Source organism: Macaca fascicularis, chromosome 1 (assembly GCF_037993035.2).
Source record: "Macaca fascicularis isolate 582-1 chromosome 1, T2T-MFA8v1.1".
Taxonomy (NCBI): domain Eukaryota; kingdom Metazoa; phylum Chordata; class Mammalia; order Primates; family Cercopithecidae; genus Macaca; species Macaca fascicularis.
The window spans coordinates 125,864,331-125,885,278 of NC_088375.1; the positions used below are offsets into that span (position 1 = coordinate 125,864,331).

The 20,948-nt window shown below is 40.1% G+C and overlaps 1 protein-coding gene and 1 long non-coding RNA gene across 2 annotated transcripts in view; one reads left to right on the top strand and one right to left on the bottom strand.

Moving 5' to 3' along the window:
• The window catches only part of EEIG2 (EEIG family member 2), a 74,553-nt gene extending 56,188 nt beyond the window's left edge, over positions 1-18,365 (bottom strand). Inside the window, exon 1 of the mRNA XM_015431904.4 lies at positions 17,917-18,365. Coding sequence (XP_015287390.1) covers positions 17,917-18,053 — 137 coding nt within the window. The 5' untranslated portion in view covers positions 18,054-18,365. The remainder of the gene's footprint in view (positions 1-17,916) is intronic.
• The window catches only part of LOC107126858 (uncharacterized), a 128,601-nt gene continuing 125,815 nt past the window's right edge, over positions 18,163-20,948 (top strand). Inside the window, exon 1 of the long non-coding RNA XR_010588402.2 lies at positions 18,163-18,312. This is a non-coding gene — a long non-coding RNA (uncharacterized lncRNA). The remainder of the gene's footprint in view (positions 18,313-20,948) is intronic.

Here is a 20,948-nt window from a genome sequence, read left to right on the forward strand (position 1 = left end):
GGTTGTGGCAATTTCTTAAAATAAGAGAACAAGGAAGTTTGCTGCATCAATTGACTTCCTTTCATAAAATATTTCTCTGTAGCATGTGATGTTTGACAGGATTTTACCCACAGTAGAACTTCTCTCAAAATTAAAAATCCCCTCAAACCCTGCTGCTTTATTAACTAAGTTTATGGTTTATGAACTATTCTAAATCCTTTGCTGTGAGTTTAACAATTTTTACAATATCTTCACTAGGAATAGATACCATCTCAATAAACCACGTTGTTTGCTCATATGTAGAAAAGCACCTCATTGTCCATTCAAGTTTTATTATGAGATTGCAGCAATTCAGTCACATCTTCAGGGTCAATTCTAATTCTTGTTCCCTTGCTATTTTCACCACATCTACAGCCAGTGAAGTCTTGAACCCCTCAAAGTCATCCATGAGGGCTGAAATCAACTTCTTCCAAACTCCATTAATGTTGGTATTTTGACCTCCGCCCATAAATCACAAACAAGCTTAACAGCATCTAGAATGGTAAATCCTTTCCAGAAGGTTTTCAATTTAATTTTTTCAGGTCCATCAGAGGAATCACTATCTAAGGCAGCAACAGCCTTACAAAATGTATTTCTTAAATAACAAGACTTGAAAGTTGAAATTACTTTTTGACCCACAGGCTGCAGAATGCATGTTGTTTTAGCAGGTGTGAAAACAGTATTTATCTTACACATGTTCATTAGAGCTCTTGGGGACTAGGTGTATTGCCAACGATTTGAAAGTATTTTGAAAGGAATCTTTTTTTTTTTTTCTTTTTTCTGAGCAGTAGGTCTCAACAGTGGGCTTAAAATATTCAGTAAACTATGCTGTAAATAGATGTGCTGTCATCCAGGCTTTGTTCTTCCACTTATAGAGCACAGGCAGAGTAGACTTAGCATCATTCTTAAGGGCCCTAGGATTTTCACAATGATAAGTGACCACTGGCTTCAACTGAAAGTCACTAGTTGCATTAGCTCCTAACAAGAGAGTGAGCCTATCATTTGAAGTTCTGAAGCCAGGCACTGACTTCTCTCTAGCTACGAAAATCTTAGATGGCATTGCCTTCCAATAGAAGGCTGTTTTATCTACATTGAAAATCTGTTGTTTAGCATAGCCCCCTTCATCAATGATCTTAGCAAGATCTTCTTGATAAGTTGCTGCGCTTTTACTTTAGCATTTGCCGCTTCCCCTTGCACTTTTATGTTATGGAAATGCCTTCTTTCCTTAAACCCCGTGAATCAACCTACGCCAGTTTCAAACTTTTCTTTTGCATTTCCCTCACCTTTTAGACTTCGTAGAATTGAGGAGAGTCAGGGAATAGGTTTTGGTTTAAGGAAATATTGTGGCTGGTGTGATCTTCTGTCCAACCACTAAAATTTTCTCCATATCAGCAATAAGGCTGTTTCACTTTCTTATCATTCATGTGTTCACTGGAGTAGCACTTTTAATTTCCTTCAAGAACTTTTCCTTTGCATTCACAGCTTGGCTAAATGTTTGGTGCAAGAGGCCTAGCTTTTGGCCTATCCCAGCTTTTGACATGCCTTCCTCACTAAGCCTAATCATTGCTAGCTTTTGACTTAAAGTGAGAGATGCGCAACTCTTCCTTTCACTTGAACATTTAGAGGCCACTGTAGGGCTAATTAGCCTAATTTTAATATTCTTTTGTCTCAGGGAATAGAGAGGTCCCAGAAGCGGAAGAGAGATGAGGGAACGGCCAGTGAGTAGAGCAGTCAGAGCACACACAACACTCACTAAGTTTACCACCTTCTCTGGGTGCAGTTCATGGCTCCCCAAAACAATTACAACAGTAACATCAAAGATCACTAATCACAGATCATCATAAGAGCTATAACAATAATGAGAAAGTTTGAAATGTTGTGAAAACTACCAAAACGTGGCCTAGAGATACGAAGTGAGCTCATGCTGTTGGAAAAATAGCACTGAGCCAGGCACAGTGGCTCACACTTTGTAATCTCAGCACTTTGGGAGGCTTAGGTGAGAGGATGGCTTGAAGCCAAGTGCTCGAGACCAGCCCAGGCAACATAGCAAGACCTTGTCTCAACAGAAAAATGAAAAATTATCTGGGGGTGGTGGCATCCACCTATAGTCTCAGCTACTCAGTATAGAAGCAGAATAAAACAATATATTACCTAGGCAGGTATTTGCTAAATTAAAAAATGAATTGCCCAGGAATTGTATTAGTTTAGGGGAATTTTGTCAAAAAATGCTTTTTTAAAAAAAGCTTTTTTAGGAGCCAGGCACAGTGGTGCGTGCATGTGGTCCCAGCCACTTGGAAGGCTGAGGCGAGCAGATTGCTTGAACCCAGGAGTTTGAGAACAGCCTGGGCAAATAGTGACACCTCCATCTCACACACACACATACACAAAACAAATAACATTAAAATGGAAAAGCCTGTTTTATTGAGATGTAATTCACATATATCATCCACATATCGTATCTCATTTTAAGTGTACAAATTCATTGCTTTTAGTATATTCAGTTTGTGAAACCATTGCCACAGTCAATTTTAGAACATTTTCATCACCTCCAAAAGAAACCTCATATCCACTAGCAGTCACTGCCCATTTCCCTCCAGTCCCTCAGCCCTAGCCAACCACTAATTTACTTTCTGTCTCTGTAGATTTTTGCTTATTCCAGATGTTTTATATCAATTGAATCATCGAATATGTGTTTTTTTGTGACTGGCTTCCTTACTGATCATGATGTTTTCAAGCTTCATCCATGTTGTTGCATCTAGCAGTACTTCATTTCATCTTATTGCTGAGTAACATTCCATGCTATGGATACATCACGTTTCATTTATCCATTCATCAGTTGATGGACACTGGGGTTGTTTCAACTTTTTGGCTGTTATGAACAATGGTGCTAAGAAAATTCATGTACACATTTTTGTGTGACATATTTTCTTTTCTCTTGAATACAGAATTTCATTCCACCTAGGAGTGGAATTGCTGAGTCATATGGTAACTGTTTCCCTTTTCTGTTTAAGTCCCACCAATCCCTGAAAGTTCCCAGAAGGAACGGAGCTATTAATTTTAGCTGAGAAATTAGGGACGACTCCTTAGAAGAGATGGCATCTATGAGCTTTAAAGGATTAGTAGGACTTAACGAGGAAGGGGGAAAATGGGATAATAGAATGTCAGACATTTTGACTCTAATAACATTTTGACTTGTGCTTATTGTGAAAAACCACTTTAAAGAGTGCTATAGCAACCCTGAATCTTCATCAGGGAAGCATTTCGCAGTGTAGCCTCTTTGAAAAACAGTCTGGCAATTCCTCTGATGGTAAACAGTTATCATCTGACAGAGGGATTTTTCTAAAACTGTTAAATAAAAATCAATTACTGTTTAAGCCCATATGTGAATATTCTACTAAATCACATTAGTTGGTAGAATGATTGCATGAACTCATCATTGCTACTGCAGAAAAATTCATAATAAAATGTTCCTAAATTACGAAGTTTAAAAAACAGAAAACTTTTTTTTTTAAATACAAGTCTACATTAGTTGAATATATTAATGTACAAATAATTGGTTTGGCTTAATAAAAATTGGGGGGGGTGAAATATTTATTCATTTAAAAAATTGTGGTAAAATACTCATAAAATTGACCACTTAACCCCCCACCCCCTTTTTGTTTGAGATGAAGTCTAGCTTTTGGCATCCAGGCTGGAGTGCAGTGGTGTGATCTCGGCTCACTGCAACCTCTGCCTCCTGGGTTCAAGCGGTTCTCCTCCCTTAGCCTCCCGAATAGCTGGGATTACAGGCGCCCACCACCGCCCAGCTAATTTCCGTATTTTTAGTAGAGATGGGGTTTCACCATGTTGGCCAGGCTGGTCTTGAACTCCTGACCTGAGGCGATCTGACTCCCAAAGTGCTGGGATTACAGGCATGAGCCACCGCGCCCGGCCCATCTTAATCATTTTTAAGTGTACAGTTCAGTAGTGTTAAGTACATTCACATTGTTGTGCATTCAATCTCCAGAACTCTTTTTATCTTGCAAAACCAAAACTCCATATCCATTACACTCTTCATTTTTCCCTACCCCAGCCCCTGGCAACCACCATTCTATTTTCTATCTCTATGACTCTGATTACTTTTGGTACCTCATTTAAGCAGAATTACAGAGTATTTGTCTTTTTTTTTTTTTTTTGTGATTGGATTATTTAGCATAATGTCCCCAACCTTCACCCATGTTGTAGCATGTGTTGGCATTTCCTTCATTTTTTAAGGCTGAATAATATTCCACTGTATGTATATACCACATTTTGTTTATCCATTCATCCTGTGATGGACACTTAGTTTTCTTCCACCTTTCAGTGACTTAGAATAATGCTGCTATGAACATGGGTGTCCAAATATTTAAGTCCCTGCTTTTAATTCTTTGAGTATACATCCAGAAGAATTGCTGTTTTAAAGTTTTTTGAGGGACCACCATACTGTTTTCCACAATGGCTGCCCCATTTTACATTCCCAACAATGTAAAAGGGTTCTAATTTCTCCACATCATTGCCAATACTTGTTATTTTTTTGTTTTTGTTTTTTGTTTTTGACAGTTGCCATCCTAATGAGTGAGAGGTGATACCTCACTGTGGTTTTGATTTGCATTTCCGTAATGATAAGTGATGTTGTGTACCTTTTCTTGTGCTTTTGGCCATTTGTATAACTTCTCTGGAGAAATGTCTATTCAAGTCCTTTGTCCACTTTTTATTGGGTTGTTTGGTGTTTTTGTTGTTATTGAGTTGTAGGAGTTCTTTATTCTTGATATCAATCCCTTATGAAGTACATGATTTGCAAATATTTTCTGAGTTGCCTTTTCACTCTTGGCCTAACACATTGTAAATACAAACAAATTCTTGGATTTATGGGAGACTCTAATATCCTCATCACTAAAGGCCCTAGCAAAGACTATAGTTACTTTTCCAGCCTATTCCCTTTCCCAGCCAAGGCTATACGAGGTACTGTAGTTTTTCAAGGATTGTGTAGAAGTTTTTGGCCTGGACCTCCAGGTGAGAAATGTAAACTCTATTTCTCTGTTATGCAATAAAGAGGTCACATAAGATAATGAAAAAGTCTTGGATGAGTCAGCAGGAATCTTGAATTTTAGACCTGCTCTATCACTTACTACTAGTATAATGTTGGGTAAATAATTTACCTTTTCTGATCTTTTTTTTTTTTTTTTTGAGACGGAATCTCAAAAAAATTTGCAAAGCAGAATCCTAATAATTGCCCTCCTTGCCTCACAGATCCTGTAAAGCCTTTAAAAATGGGTGGGCAATACTCTTCTAATATGACCCAGCAGTCGTGCTCCTCAGTGTTTAACCAAATAAGGTGAAAGCTTATGTCCACACAAAAACATGCACACACATGTGTATGGCAACTTTATTCATAATTGCCAAAACTTGGAAGCAACTAAGATATGTAGATGAATGGATAGACCACAGTATATCCAGATAATTACTATTGTTCAGTGCTAAAAAGAAATGAATTACGAGCCCATGAAGGAAGAGGAACCTTAAATGCATATTACTAAGCGAAAGAAGCCAATATGAAAAAGTTACATACTGCATGATTCCAACTATATGACATTCTGGAAAAGGCAAAACCATGGTGAAAGCCCATCTGTACTAAAGACACACAAAAAAATTAGCCAGGTGTGGTGGTGCGCTCCTGTAATCCCAGCTACTTGGGAGGCTGAGGCAGGAGAATCGCTTGAACCCGGGAGGCGGAGGTTGCAGTGAGCCAAGATCGCACCATTGCAAATGCACTCCAGCCTGGGCGACAGGGCAAGACTCCGTCTCAAAATAAATAAATAAATAAATAAATAAATAAATAAATAAATAACATAAATCAAGGATTAGAGGAGAAAGAGGAATGAAAAGGTGGAACACAGAAGATTTTTAGGGCAGTGAAACTATTCTGTATGACACTAGATAGGTGAATACATGTTATTAGATACTTGCCAACCCCCTAGAATGTACAACACCAAGAGTAAACCCTAATGTAGGCTGTGAACTTTGGGTGATAATGATGTGTCAATGTAGGTTCTCTACTGGCAAAAATGTACGACCGTGTGGCAGGATGTTGCTAGTGGGGGAGGCTATGTGAGCAGGAGGCAGTGGGCATATGGAAACTCTGTGTATTTTCCATTCAATTTTGCTCTGAAAATAAAGTCTATAAAAAAAGGGCAGGCAGAAGAAGTGCCTTCAAGCAATTCAGAGAAGGAATTAGAGATGTGAAGAATAGGATTCATGGAAGTCAAGATAGTCAAGTTTCAAGAAACAGGTAATTTTCAGAGTGTTTCAAACCGAGTACAAAGGTACAAATGAGAAAATACTGACTAGACATGGCAATCAGGGATGACTGATGGTATTAGCAAAAACAGTTTTAGTTGAGTGCTGGATCAACAGAGTACAAGATTGAGGGGAGAGCACAAATGCTTAAGAGACAGGAAATGTAGATATATTTCTCATGAAGTTGGTATCAGAATTGTATAGAGAAGGAGAACGAAGGTAAACAAGGATAGGATCAAAGATACAGAGAAATGGCAAGGAACAGGAGGAAGAATAGTTCATCCTCTGAAATGATAGTTAAAAGATTGGTGAGGATGAAGATTAAGTTTGTCAGTAGAGGGGTGTGAGACAGTAAGAAAGAAGGCACAACTTCCTAGGCAGTGGGTGGCAGGACCTAACGCAACCTCATTTTTACACTCCAACAAGTAGCAGCTGGAGAAACTGTCTTGTATCACTTTTAATTGAAAACTGAAAAATTTAAGGCCAGTCAGTTCAAATTATACCTTTCATTCCTGGAATCTGTACGAAAAATCTAAGATGAAAGTCTTGGTCACCTATTCTCCCTAAATCCTCAATCTGCTCTGTCCTACTGTTCTGTTCTTCCTCACTCCGACTTACTCTCTTGCTCCTCTCTCTCCCAACTCATTCCATGATACCACCTGAAACCTCTGTTCCAGGATTAAACAAACCCTCATACTCTCAGCCTCTTCACAGAACACTCCTCTTACTGCCTAACTGAAACCCGGCTATCTCACGAGGACACTAGCTGTATTGTATCCCCTACAGCAGAGGCGATGTTTATTCTCCACCCCCATCTTCCACAGGTCCAGAGGCAGTGCCAGCACTCTCCGAACAATTCATTGCCACATGCAGGCTGTAACTCTTCTAGTTTTAAGCTTAGGGCTTAAAAGCTTGAGGCACATGATGTCTGGCTTATGTCACACTCTTCCCTTCCAGGTTGATGAGACACTGAAGTAGCTGTTTTGCAGTCTTTTTCTCTTCAATCCAACACCTGCAATCATTCTGGCTATCTTAATACCATGCAAACAGCACGCCCTAGACTCAGGGTTCTTTGCCCTATGCCATTCTTCACACCATCTCAGCAACATCCATACCAACACCCAACTGTGGACTGCTCTACTGAAATAATCACAAGCATTAATATCCCACTCTGAGCACAGCCCCTCCCCACCACCTAATTCTGCACAGCGTCTTTCCTTCCACACATATCTTCCTTTAACATCACTGAGGCCTTCATCCTCCAACTGTTCCATATTTTCCTTATTTATTCCTGGCCTGGTTTTGCTCCTTATGAAATCTGGACTCCATTACCAATTCTTTAGATTCCTTTTTCACTAGTACTCCCTATTGCCTTAGGCCTTTCCACATACCTATAAACCTCCAAACCTGAATCAATTGTACTACCCACTGCCTCCTATCCTAATGTACAAGCCCTGCTGGAGAAAACTGCATGAATGCGTATACTGCTATCATTAAAATTCATGTTTTTAAATTTCGGTTGGGACTTTTGGACTTGTCTTTGGTCAGCTTCCTCTCCCATTCCTTGTGGAAGTTTTTCTGATCTTTCATCATTATCCTCATATCCCTTACTCTACCTTTCTTGGTTGCTACTGAGAAAGCTAAGGTCATGTGTCAGATGAGAATTCTCTTCAATTCCAACCCTAAACCAAACCACTAACTTTGCATATCACTCCCTGCTTTTGGCTCCCTAAACTACAGCACAGAACCAAGTCTAGGCTCCTTGAAATGACCACTTCCTCTCCCTCCCTCTATGTGGCAGCAGTTATACACCACTCTACCCACTGTGCCCTCAACACAACACTGCTTCATGTCACCGTGTCTTCTGTTCCCTTTATCACTCCGTTTTCCCCTCCAGCTAGACTTTAAAAAAAACCCTGCTAAGGAATTCTCTTCCATGACACTTCCCCTGATCCCACCCCCACAAAAAAACTCCCAGTTAAACACTTTCACCTTTCTACCTATTCTTGAATTTGTTTTTATTACTGCAAATTGTACACCGTATGGTAATTTTTCATGAAGGTAACTGAAAGAGTAAATTTGGTGTGAAATGACTGGTAGCAACAAGAACTGTAAGAATTGAGTGAGAAGTGAAATCACAGTGGGATGGTGAGAAAAGTTTTCATTCATTCAACAAGTAACGAACATTAATTAAGGGTACAGTATGTATAGTAATGTTAGCAGCAGTGGGTGGACTGTAGGTTGGACACGTATGGGTATAAAACTGAGAAGATATCTGATTTAGATCTTAAAGAATGGCTGAAATATAGATTGACTAAAAGAAGGGTGAAGGAGAGGATATCAAGGAGACACAAATGCATATATAATTGGCTGATATAAGCTGTCCAGACCCAGCTATAATGAAAGGATTAGGAAGAGTAGTATTAAAAGACAAAATTGAAAGCTTAATCATAGAATTTTGGAGTTAGAAAGGGCCTTAAGAATCATTTAGGTGAGGCTAGGTACAGTGACTTACACCTGTAATCCCAGCACTTTAGGCGGCTGAGACAGGAGGATTGCTTGAGGCCAGGAATTTGAGACCAGCCTGGGCAACATAGCAAGAACACATCTCTACAAAAATAGAAAATTTAGCATGCTCCTGTGGCACATACCTGTAGCCCCAGCTACTCAGGAGGCTGAGGAGAGAGGATCGCTTGAGCCCAGGAATTCAAGGCTGCAGTGAGCTATGATCGTGCCACTGCACTCAAGCCTGTCTAGCCTGGGCAACAGAGTAAGACTCTGTCTGTAAAAAGAATAATCAGCATCATCATCTAGATGACCCATCCTCCTAATGATGAGTAACATTCCTGACAAAAGGGTGAGGTCATTCAACTGTTAGTAGTACTGAGGTAGCCTACTCACTATTGTACTCTCCTAAATGTTACAACTTATTTGTTTTAATATTATCTGAATAGAAACATGCCTTCTTTAACAGCTCCCCACTGGTCCTAGTTCTGTCCTCAGCTGCACCCAGCATAAGTCTATTCCCTCTTTATGGGACAATTTTTCAAATATCTTTCATTAGTTGATATGTGACTTTGGACAAATTATTTTCTAAGGATCAACTTTCTCATGTCTAAAAGAGCGGTATGACAGAGGCTAATTATCCTGATATCTGTCCTCTCCTCCCTTTATTCTAAGTGAGTGTTTTGCTAGGCATATAGGCACCCAGCAAAGACTACATTTCTCAACCTTGGGGCTGGATGTGGCATGGTGCTGATGTCCTGGTCAATGGAATGTGAGCACAAGGGACCTCCCCTTCCCCTCTCCTCCTTCCCAGTGGCTGGAATTCGGATGTGGGGTAAGCCAAGTTAGTCCCTGTGGATGAGAACAATACCCTGAGAGCAACAAGACAAAAAGACTCCAGGCCCCTGACAACTGGACAGAGCACAGCTACCACACTAGCTTGGACTTCATATGAAAAAGAGGTAAACTTCTATCTTGGTTAAGCCACTTGTTACTTTTTAAAAATACCTTGTTATAGCACCTGCTATTCATCCTAAACCAAAAACAGGTGACAATGGTTTTCTACTTCTATTAAAGGGGTTTTGTAAAAATCAAATAAAATTAGGAATGTAAAATATACATATATACAAGTCAATTTTTTAGTATTTGAAGACCATTATCTTCTCTCAAGACTAACCCCAGTCTCCTGCTATTAGCATAACTCAAGATTCTTAAGAATCCCAATACCTTCCTTGGACCTCCATTTGATAACCCTCAAAGACCTACACTCCAAACTGAACATAATTTTTCATAAGCTGCGTAGATAAAACAGGATATACTTCCCCCATATATTTAGTTTAGTGATCTCTGCATATGTGTCATCTTTAGCAAAACTACAACAGATCTTTTCTCCAAATATTTGCTTTCTTTCAATATTTACAAAATGCCTGCTATGTAAGGCTCAGTGACACAATGGTGAATATTAACTTATGGGTGTAAAATGGCATTAATACTATTTTTATAAGATATGACTATCCAATAATGTGACTAAATTTTGTGAACTTGGTTGTACAAAGCCACATCTTGAAAAAAAAAAGTAGAATGAGTACCATTTTTCTTTTCTTTTTTCTTTTTTTCTTTTTTTTTGAGACAGAGTCCTGCTCCATCACCCAGGCTGGAGTGCAGTGATGCAATCATGGCTCATTGCAGCTTCAATCTCCCAAGCTCAAGCGATTCTCCCACCTCCTTCTCCCTGAGTAGCTGGGAACACAGGTGCATGCCACGACACCCCGCTAATTTTTAAATTTTCTTCAAAGACAGGGTCTCACTACGTTGCCCAGGCTCTTCTTGAATTTCTGGGCTCAAGTCACCCTCCTGCTTCAGTCTTCCAAAGTGCTGGGATTACAGGCATGAGCCCACAAAAATGCCCAGCTGCACTTTACTTAGCTTTCATATACAACTGCCTCAAATCTAAAGGGGCCAGGTCTTGTAACCTGTTTAATGATGTCACATATTGGAACCAGTTTTCTGAAACTGACATTCAGAAAAAGTTATAGTATATCTATATATTTATCTACCATTTTTATAAAACATAAAAATGAGAAAGCATACAACACAAAGCCTGAAAGGCAGTAGAATTTAGTGATTAACAGTGGTCCTTGGAGCTAGAATGCCTCCTAGCTCTACCACTTACTAGCTGAGTAACTTTCGGCATCCCTTTGTGCTTCTGTTCCCCCAGGTATAAAACGAGAGTAATAGCAGCAATAATCATGGCAAGGGTACTCATAATGGTAATGACGTAATAATGGCACCTTCCTCACAGGAATATCTTGAAGATTAAATGTAAAGGCTTAGAAAAGTTCCTGATGCACTGGGAAAGTGCTCAAATAAGTGTCAGTTGCTATTATTCCTGGTACTTTAATAATGTGAACTGATGACTCCATTTCTGGTCAGGGTATAAGGAACTTTTTTAATTAAAATTTTTAAAATTTTAAAATTTTAAAATTTTTAAATTTTTAAATTTTAATTACTTATCTATATTAAAATATAGTTGACAAATAAAAATTGTATCTACTCACTGTGTACTATGTAATGTTTTGATATGTGTATATATTGTGAAATTGTTAAATCAAGCCAATTAACATATCCATCAACTCACACACTTATTTTTTTGCTGTTGGAGAACACTTATGATCTGTTCTCTTAGCAATTTTCAAGTATAATACATTATTATTAACTATAGTCACCAGTTTGTACAACAGATCTGAACACATTCATCCCATCTGTACCCTGTGACCAATAGTTCCCCATCTCTCTGTTCCCTCACCCACTATGAGTTCACCTTTTTTATATCCCACATATATGTGAGATGATGTAGTATTTGTCTTTCTGTGCCTGGCTTATTTCACTTAAAAAGAAAAGTCCTCCAGGTTCATCCATGTTGTCATAAATGACATGATTTCCTTTTTTTTTTTTTTTAAAGGCTGAATAATTTCCATTGTATATACCACATTTTCTTTATCCATTCATGTGTTTACAGACACTTAAGTTATTTCAATAACTTGGCTATTGTAAATAATGCTGCAAAGACAATGAGAGCACAGAATTCTCTTCAACATACTTATTTCAATTCCTTCAAATGTATACCTAGGAGAGGGGTTGCTGGATTTAGGGTACAAAGAATTCTGTGCCATATGGTCAGATAGTACTTTCTACTGCTAGTAACTTTTGATAATTTGCTGCTTGTTAGTGATTACTGATCTTAAAAAATCAATTTAATGCACTGAAGAGCAAGTTGAAAATATATATCAAAACCCTTAAAAATCTGCATGCCCTGTGACTCTATAATTCCATTTCTAAGTGTTAATCCTAAATAAATAATAATAGATGTATACCAAACTTGGTTATAAGGATGTTTATTGTAGTTTATTTATAAAACTATTAATAAAAAAGAAAGGAAAGGAGAAAGACTTTAAAAGTGACTTGGTTCAATAAATGATGGAAACTCATACAATAGAATAATATGCATCTATTAAAATAATTTTGTAATTGAATATTTAATGATATGAAAAGATACATGAAGTAAAAAACTGTACTAAGTATAGTATAATCTCATTTTGGCTTAAAAAGGATATGTGATAGTCATGTGGGGGAGTGTGGGTATACATGTATGTGTACGGATCAATAAAGGCTCCTCATTTCTATACTAAAATATTTATAATAGTGATTATCCCTGGGTGGTTCATTTATGGGCAATTTTTGTTCCTTTCTTTTTGTCTTTCTATTTTCTAAAATTTCCACATGAATCTGTATTACTTTTTCAATAAGAAATGTTTACTAAAACAAATACACAATGTGCAGTGAACTAAAATCTTGAAAACAGAAGGATGTACTCTGGCCAAAAGAAAGAAATTCTTTCCGCTTGTTTACAAAGTAAAAGGTCCAGCACACAGATGTGCTCATCGGCTTCCCGGACACTCCCCAAATTCACATGTGTTTCTGCCACAGCCTCATGTGAAACTTAGAAAACTATTTGGCTATCAGCACAAAAAAAAGATGAACAAAATAAGGCAAACTAGGGAATTCTAAAAGATATAGGAAAAATGTCTTCCAACTATTCCTTTAAGTAGGCCACAATTAAACCTGCCCTGACAGTTTTAATAAACCTCAAAAGTGATTTAAATGCTTTTGCAGAGGAAGTACTGTGAAAATATTTAAATAAAATAATATTGTCCTTTTGAAACATCTTCAGAAATACAGTCATGTACTGCATGAGGACATCTTGGTCAACAACAGACCAAATATACAACGTGGGCAGAGCAACAGGCTATACGATATAGCCTAAGCACGTAGTAGGCTATACCATCTAGGTTTGTGTAAGTACACTTTGACTTTTGCACAATGATGAAATCGCCTAAGGATGCGCTCCTCAGAACAGATCCTCATTGTTAAGGGATACATGACTATATTTTATTAGGCAACAATTTAGCCTCAGTTGAATAGACCACTATAATTGTACAATGTATTTTCCAAATATTTTATTAACTATGGCATGTAAAAATCTGACAATTTACCCTGATCATTTTAACAACATTTATCACAAATAATTACCTTTTAGTCTTTATATTTTTCCAATCTCTTCATTGAAAACAATACTGAGAAAAACTGGATTCTGAAATTAATTTTCACTAATAATCTTTATTTTTATTTATTTATTTTTGAGATAGGGTCTTACTCTGTTGCCCAGGCTGGAGTGCAGTGCCGGTGATCTCGGCTCACTGCAACCTCTGCCTCCCGGGTTCAAGTGATCCTCCCACCTCAGCCTCCTGAGTAGCCGGCACTACAGGTGCCCATCACCACATCTAGCTAATTTTTTGGTATATTTTTTGTAGAAATGGGGTTTTACCATGTTGTCCAGGCTGGTCTCAAACTCCTGAGCTCAACGAATCTGCCCACCTCGGCCTCCGAAAGTGCTGGGATTTACAGGCATGAGCCACTATGCCTGGCCTTTTTTCAGTAATAATCTTTAAAAGGGTAAAAACAATGTAAGGAAATTCTAAATAAGTTTAGTAAGCAGTCCTATATGGCTCCAATAGACAACATCTAAGAAATCCACATACCGTAATAAATGCCTCCAACTACTCATCAGGCTCACTGTCACCTCAAATGTAGAGTGCTAAGCATGCAACTTAACCCACCATATCTTCCACCACCATATGCAATATTCCCCTTAAACAAAACAAATTATTTTCCTGACTTCTTTACTTCTGTCGTGGCATCAAGGCATCTGTCATAATATAATCATTTATCAGTCACTTACATGAGACAACTCTGAGTTCAGGTTCTCATTAGCTCCTGCTTGGGTTATTTTAATAGCTTCCTAATTTGTCTCCCTATCTCTAATTTCCCCCCCACCCAACCTTGAATACAAATAGCATCAGCCTATCAGCCAGGTTAAACACCACTTTAATCACACAAGTCAGTTCAAGAATCTTGGGTTTAATTTTACCCTGAAAGCAACTCTCATTTGTAGAAAGAGAGTAGAAAGAAACTCTTTACAATGGTATTCAAAGTGTTTCTCTAATCTGGTCTTCTGCTTCTGTCCAACGTGAATGCTCTGCAATCAGGCTGATCTATCATCAACTCTTATTAATGACTTGCTCAAGCTGTCCTCCCACCCTCACTTTGTTAATGCAAATTCATCCTCCCAGCGTGCTCCACTGAAATACCAATGTGGTTGTTAGTAACCATTACAGTTGTAAATAAACTCTTTTGCTTTAGAATTTCAACAACACTCATATATTGTCTGATCCATTCATTGGGCACTAAGTCACACTGTCTTCTACTGTCAAGCAATTATACATCTATGATCTAATTTCATCAGAAGTAATTCCCTTGTGGATCCTCATATTTGTTGTACTTCTCACAATCCCAGATGGAGAGCCATAAATAGAAACCTGGTAAATGCTCAACTAATATTTGGTGAACAATAAATGATCTGCATGTTTAGTTGTTGTACAAAGCCAAATATATTAATATATATATCAAATGTATATGACCTATATATATTTGGGTCTCTCTATTTATATCTATATCTATATATGTAATTTTCTGTGTGCCTCTAAGGCTTTTCTGTAGCAAGATGAGTATTATTTTATATAGGTTCATCCATCGGGGAGTCTGCAAGACTAATCCTGAATTTGGTGATTCATTAGGACTCACAGGACTCAGCATACAGTCCCACTCATGGCTAAGATTTACTACAATGTAAAGATACAAAGTCGAATCATCACACACTTAATTTCCCTAGCATTCAATTGTGATGTGCTGTCTAACAGGGAAACTCACAAGAGACTCAATGCCTAAAATTCGTATTAGGGCCGGTCATGCAGGCTGCCTGGCAAGAACCAAAATTCCAGACGGAATTTAGCATAAACCACTCTGTACAGTCTAGGCACAGTGAGCCACTCTTATCATTTAGGTAGTTTTATATCATGTATGGAACCATTTACCATTCAAGCTCCCAGATGCCAGCCAAGGGCCAGCCACGTACATAGGCCTTTCTAAGAATAGTAGTCTTGAGCCTGCTATGTTACCTCTTTTCTATGTAACTCATTTCATATTTTTACAGGAGAAATGTTACAGTGTTAATTATACGTGACTTTTAAGAGGCACATAGAGCAATTTTTAAAAAGTTAAAATCTAGCGTTCAATTAGAGATGCACTGCCTTGACTGGCACCCACTAATTAAAAGTTCTGTGATTTTGAAATAATTCACTTCCTTTAGATATTTCAGATTTTCTTTCTTTCTTTTTTTCTTGTAAAATAAGGCCTCCTTCTCAAACCAACAATTTTGTAGTTGTTAGGATAAAGGAATCAAATATAACATCTAAAGCAATTGGACCTTCTTGGACAAGTCCCCGGTCTCCTCTTTAAGTGCCAACTGGATGCTAAAGCACTGTTTAGGTGTTTTGGGCACATCATCTCACTAAATCCTCACACCACCACATGTCAGTGATGGTTTCCATTCCACATACAGAAGTTTTGGGACTCTAAGTAACCCATCCAGGTTTACCATTGTGGAACTGGGGTTTAAGCTTAGACCCACCACATTCCAAACCCTTGCTCTTAGCTTTACACCAACTATCTCTACCTAATGTCAAAGGCACAGGCTCCTTATTATGAGTCATTTCCCTCACACTATATGGCTTTTTGGTTTGGCTATACAGAGCACTATTCCTAATCTTACTTAAAATCAAATTGATCAAAGTCAAATTTTAGTTGGAAGAAAAAGGCGTGAGTTTAACCCAAGATACTCAACTTTTTCATTTCTAAGTCTTGCGGAGTATACTTCTTGCTCATTAAAGTCATTAGGAAGCTCCCTATTCAGAAACTTTCATATATGGCACACGATTTACTCCTTTATCTGGCATCACCCTGTTTGAAGTTACACAGACCTGATCAGAATCTGGCATCGCACTTACCAGCTGAGGTGACCTTAGGAAAGTGAGTTATGCTTTCTGAGCCTCAGTTTATTTATCTACAAAATGGGACCCCTACCTTATAGACTTGCTGTGAGAATTAAATAGGATAATATATTTAGAAGCCAACATATATTGGCTGCATAAATGACTGCCTACAACGAAAGAATAACTGACTCGTGGGAAGTAAGTCAAATCAACATAACTGAGGTAGGAAGGAAGCCCGGTAGACAAATGCCCTGACCACCAGGTGTCACTACTGGCCCAGGAGCGCCAGTCTAACTGCCTGATATAGGGGGTGGGATCCTGCAGAAAAACAGTCTAGGGCTCAGGGCAAGACTGTCACCTGCACCAACAGGACCTTCACGAATTGGCTTAGGCTTTTTCACAACTAAGAGACGGTCCAATTTTTTTTTTTGCACCAAAATAGGTTACATTCTTCTCTAACAGGTGTTTAAAATACTTAGCTGAATATCTACTGATGTGTCACCACAGTTTAATTTTAAAAACTGTCTTCAGCAAACTATTAATTTCATATATCCTTTGGTTTAGCCAACTAGACATTTTCTGGCTTCCATAGCCTTCAATATGGCCCCAGAAGACAAGTTTCTGGGCCCAATTCCACAATCCAGTGACATTATTTCCTTTACATTATAAATGGGATGACTGAATTTTTTTTTAAGTAGAATATTTTTAGGGCAAAAATAAAGTCTAAGACCAGTATATATGGGCAAAATAAACATTAACTTTTAACCCTTCTTGATCTCAGGAACTGCAAAGTTCATTAAAAAAATTGTTTTCTCTCTATATACATATTTAAAGAAAGCACCTTAGGGTACATCTGTCAACCTGTGAGTAGCTCTGAAATTACTCAAGAAACACTGCCACACCTATTATTAATGCCACACCTATTATTTAATAGCTTCATTCTGTAACCTGCTAATGCCTCTCTCTGGGAGTGCCCAGGGGCTCATTTTAAAATGAGGGCTGGGCCTGGGCTACCCGTCTGGCTCTAAGCTCTCCACAAGGAGATCCACTAGTGGCCGCTTCAAGACTAATTCATCCAGCATTAGCGTCTAACTGGAGACGCCGCTCTCTGATGAGGCACAGACTGTTGTTTCGTCTGCCAGGAGCACTTGACTCAAGTCAAGCCCGGCCAGGCCTACCCCAGTCTCAGACTGGGTGGCCAAGTCCCCGTGTAACCTACAAGGGAGAAAGAATTGTGCTAAGCCTAGGTTTCTGTTCAGAGCTGGGCTCTTGGAACTCCAGCAGTTTGTGTTATTTTTGTTTTTAACAGCTCAAGTTCTACTTTGCATTTCACAAATATGGACATGTCTTAAGAGAAACCAGAAGCATCCTCTCTCTCCGGCCATTGCTCCCATTTCTAGAGGATTTGGGAGGGAAGAGCAGACACCAGGCACCATCTGGAGTCAGGAGCGCAGGAGCCAAGGCCAGCTGAGAAGAACCCATTTGCAAAGCACTTTGCAGATCAATAAATTCGACTGATTTCAGAGCGGTCCCTAGGGAAAGGCGAGCAAATGGGCCAAGGAGAGATGCTGCCTATCCAACAAGCCCTGGCCAAGCAGACACGGGCGAGGAGGCGCGGGAGGCGAGTTACCTGGAGGACTCGGCGGTGAAGCTGCCGCCGTCCAGCAGCCGCATCTTGCAGAAGAGGACCCCATTGACGAAGGGCACTGAGGAGAGCTCCTCGAGCTCGAAGTCCACCTTAAACTTAAACTTCTTCTTCTTCATCATCGTGAGAGCCAGGCGCCTGCAAGCTGGGCGCACGGCCGGGCGCCGCCGCCTCAGCTTGGCCGAGCCCTGGATCCGCCCAGCCCCATGGCCGGGGCCGCGAGCTGCGCGCGGGGGCGCGGCCGGGGGGCGCCGCAGGCCGGCCGCGGCCGGGGCCGCTGCCGCCGCCTCTCGCGGCAGCCTGGGCCGGAGCGCGGCGGCAGCTGCGGCGCGGACCCCGACCGCCCGCGGGGAGCGGTCGTACTGCAGCTCGCCCGGAGAGGTGAGCGCCCTTTCGGTGCGCAGCTCGCCGCCGCCGCCGCCGCCGCCGCCGCCGCCTCCCGTCTGGGAGTCGGGAGAGGAGAGGCTCGAGGAACCGCCGCCTCAGCGCCTCGGGGGTCGGGGGCGCCCCCAGCGGCCGCGGCCTGCAGCGCACGGCGGGGCGGAAGCGGGAGGACGGGCGGGGACTTTGTGGGCGGGCGCGGGCTTGGCCGCGGACTCTAACCCGCGACGGCAGTTAGCACGTCACGCCTTTCTGGGGTTAAAAAAAGACAAACCCGAGAGAGAAAGCTTCCTTCTACCGCTTCCTCTCCGGCTTTCTTTTGAGCTTTTGCACCGCCTCCTTTCTCCCCCACCCCCTCCAGTGGTTTCTTTCCTTTGGGGTTGAGAGTCATGGGTTAATAGAGGCAATTAAAATCTCAGCGTTGTTTTGGTCGAATTGAAATCCTAAAACTAAAATTTCCTTTAGGTACTCTAAATTCACGAGCCTTCAAATATAAAAGGAAGATAAGGTAAGAAAAGGGAAAATGATGTATTGAGGGCCTATCAAGTGCCCAGGCACCATACTGCTGCAGGCACTTTCTTTCGGGTATAGCTTAGTTAGTTCCTGTCACCCAGGACAAAAGATAAAAGAGCAAAGAAGCAGTTAAAATAATACCTTCCCTTTAAAAATTTGTCTGTCTATACTGAGAACTGAAATGCTTAAAATCAAATTCTGCAGGGAACCTGGCGTGATGTCGCGCGCCTGTAGTCCCAGCTACTCGGGAGGCTGAGGACGGAGGTTAGCCTGAGCCGGGAAGCGGAGCTTGCAGTCATCCAATATCGCACCACTGCACTCTAGCTTGGGCAGCAGAACGAGACCCGGTCTTAAACACAAAACAAAATTATCAGGGCAGGCTTAAAACACACACACACACACACACACACACACACACACCCCCCAAAAAACCTCCCTAGATGAATAACAATTACCTGCCTTCTATAATCATGCATATATTGTTACAATGAATGTTGTAAAGTTGGTTACGTGATGTTCATGTTTTTAAACTGAGTTATTGTCATTTTCACTAAGATTCTGTCACAGTAATCTCTGAAAGGGTTTAATTGAAAAGATTTTCTTTCTCAGTTTACTCATTTACTCCTTCATTCATATAAAAAATTTTAAAAATTGCCTAAAATGTCAATCATTGGCTAGACCCAATAACCAAAAGCCAGTAACTGCCCTCAAGAATTTTACAATCTAGTGAGGAAGATATGTTTAGACAGGTCATTAAAAAAACAAAACCTAGCACCAAGTTATGTAGAACTCAGAGAAACAATTGATTGAAATTAATCAGTTTTTTGAATTTCAAAGGATGAAAATGATTTGGGACAAAGTGGGGTAAGGTGTTCCAGGAGAAAGAAATAAAAAAATAAAGACTCAGAGGCAAAAAGACTCAGAGGCAGGTTCGGGGGTGGGGATTGGTAATGGGTAAAGCTTCTTACCCTGCAGGACAGGGGGCAAAGACAGTGAGATGCATTAGGGGACTTTGAGGTTTGTCATTTAGAGCACTGGATGAATGTTAATTTCATTGACTGAAATTGAAAGCAGGAGGAGGGCAGGTTGGGAATGGAAGAGATAATGAGTCTTTATGGGATTTGCTTGCAGTACATGTAGAGAGAGAGAGGCAGCCTTAGCTCATAAAAATGCATTGGGAATTGAAAATATACGTTTGGAAATTGAGGTAATCACTGATAGCTGAAGCCCAAAAGGTGGATAAGGATGAGTTCCTCTGAAGAATATTTAAAGGGTAGACAAAGAGGAGGTTGTGAAGGTGCCTAAGAACAAGCAGTTAAGAGAAAAAGGAGATGAAGAAAGAGATGGCCTGGAAGCCCAGAGAGTTTTAATCATGTAACATTCATAGTTACAAAGTTCCGTTGTGTGCCAGGCACTATGCTGTTTACTAGAGATGCAAATGAATAACACATAGGAGCTTATAAAGGAATGGAGAAAAACAGAGATATGCAAACAGATCAACTAAAGTGTGTGCGTGTGTGTGTGTGTGTGTGTGTGTGTGTGAGAGAGAGAGAGAGAGAGAGAGGGAGAGAGAGAGAGAGAGAGAGAGAGAGAGAGAGAGAGTGGGCGATCCGTGATCCATGCAGGATAGAGGATCATTTCAAGAGAGTGCTGCAGAGCAGTCCCAGAGGATTTGGAATGAAAAGAAGCTACTGAATTGAAGGTCTAGGAGGTCGTTGGTAATCTTGGCAAGAGAAGTCATCATAAAAGATAGTGACAAAGTGAGATGAAAAGTGACAAAGTAAGTGAAAAGATGATAGTGAAAAGTACGATAGTGACAAAGTAAGGTGGGTAAATAAAAATTATATTTTTCTGACTTTTTTGTCAGTGAATGAAAAGAGAGAGAATGGTGACCAGAGGAGGACAGTTCAAGCTTTTTCAACAACATTCAAAAACTATCCAATATTTATTGAGTGTCTATTAGGTGCCAAGCACCTTAATAGGTCCTATGGATCTGAGATGCAGTCCCTGTCTTAGATCTCATGGTCTACTGGAGGACACAGAGAAGTAAGCAGGCAGTTGCAGTACAATGTAACACTGAGTGCTCTCTGTGTATGATGGTGAATGAAGGCTGCTGTGGGAGA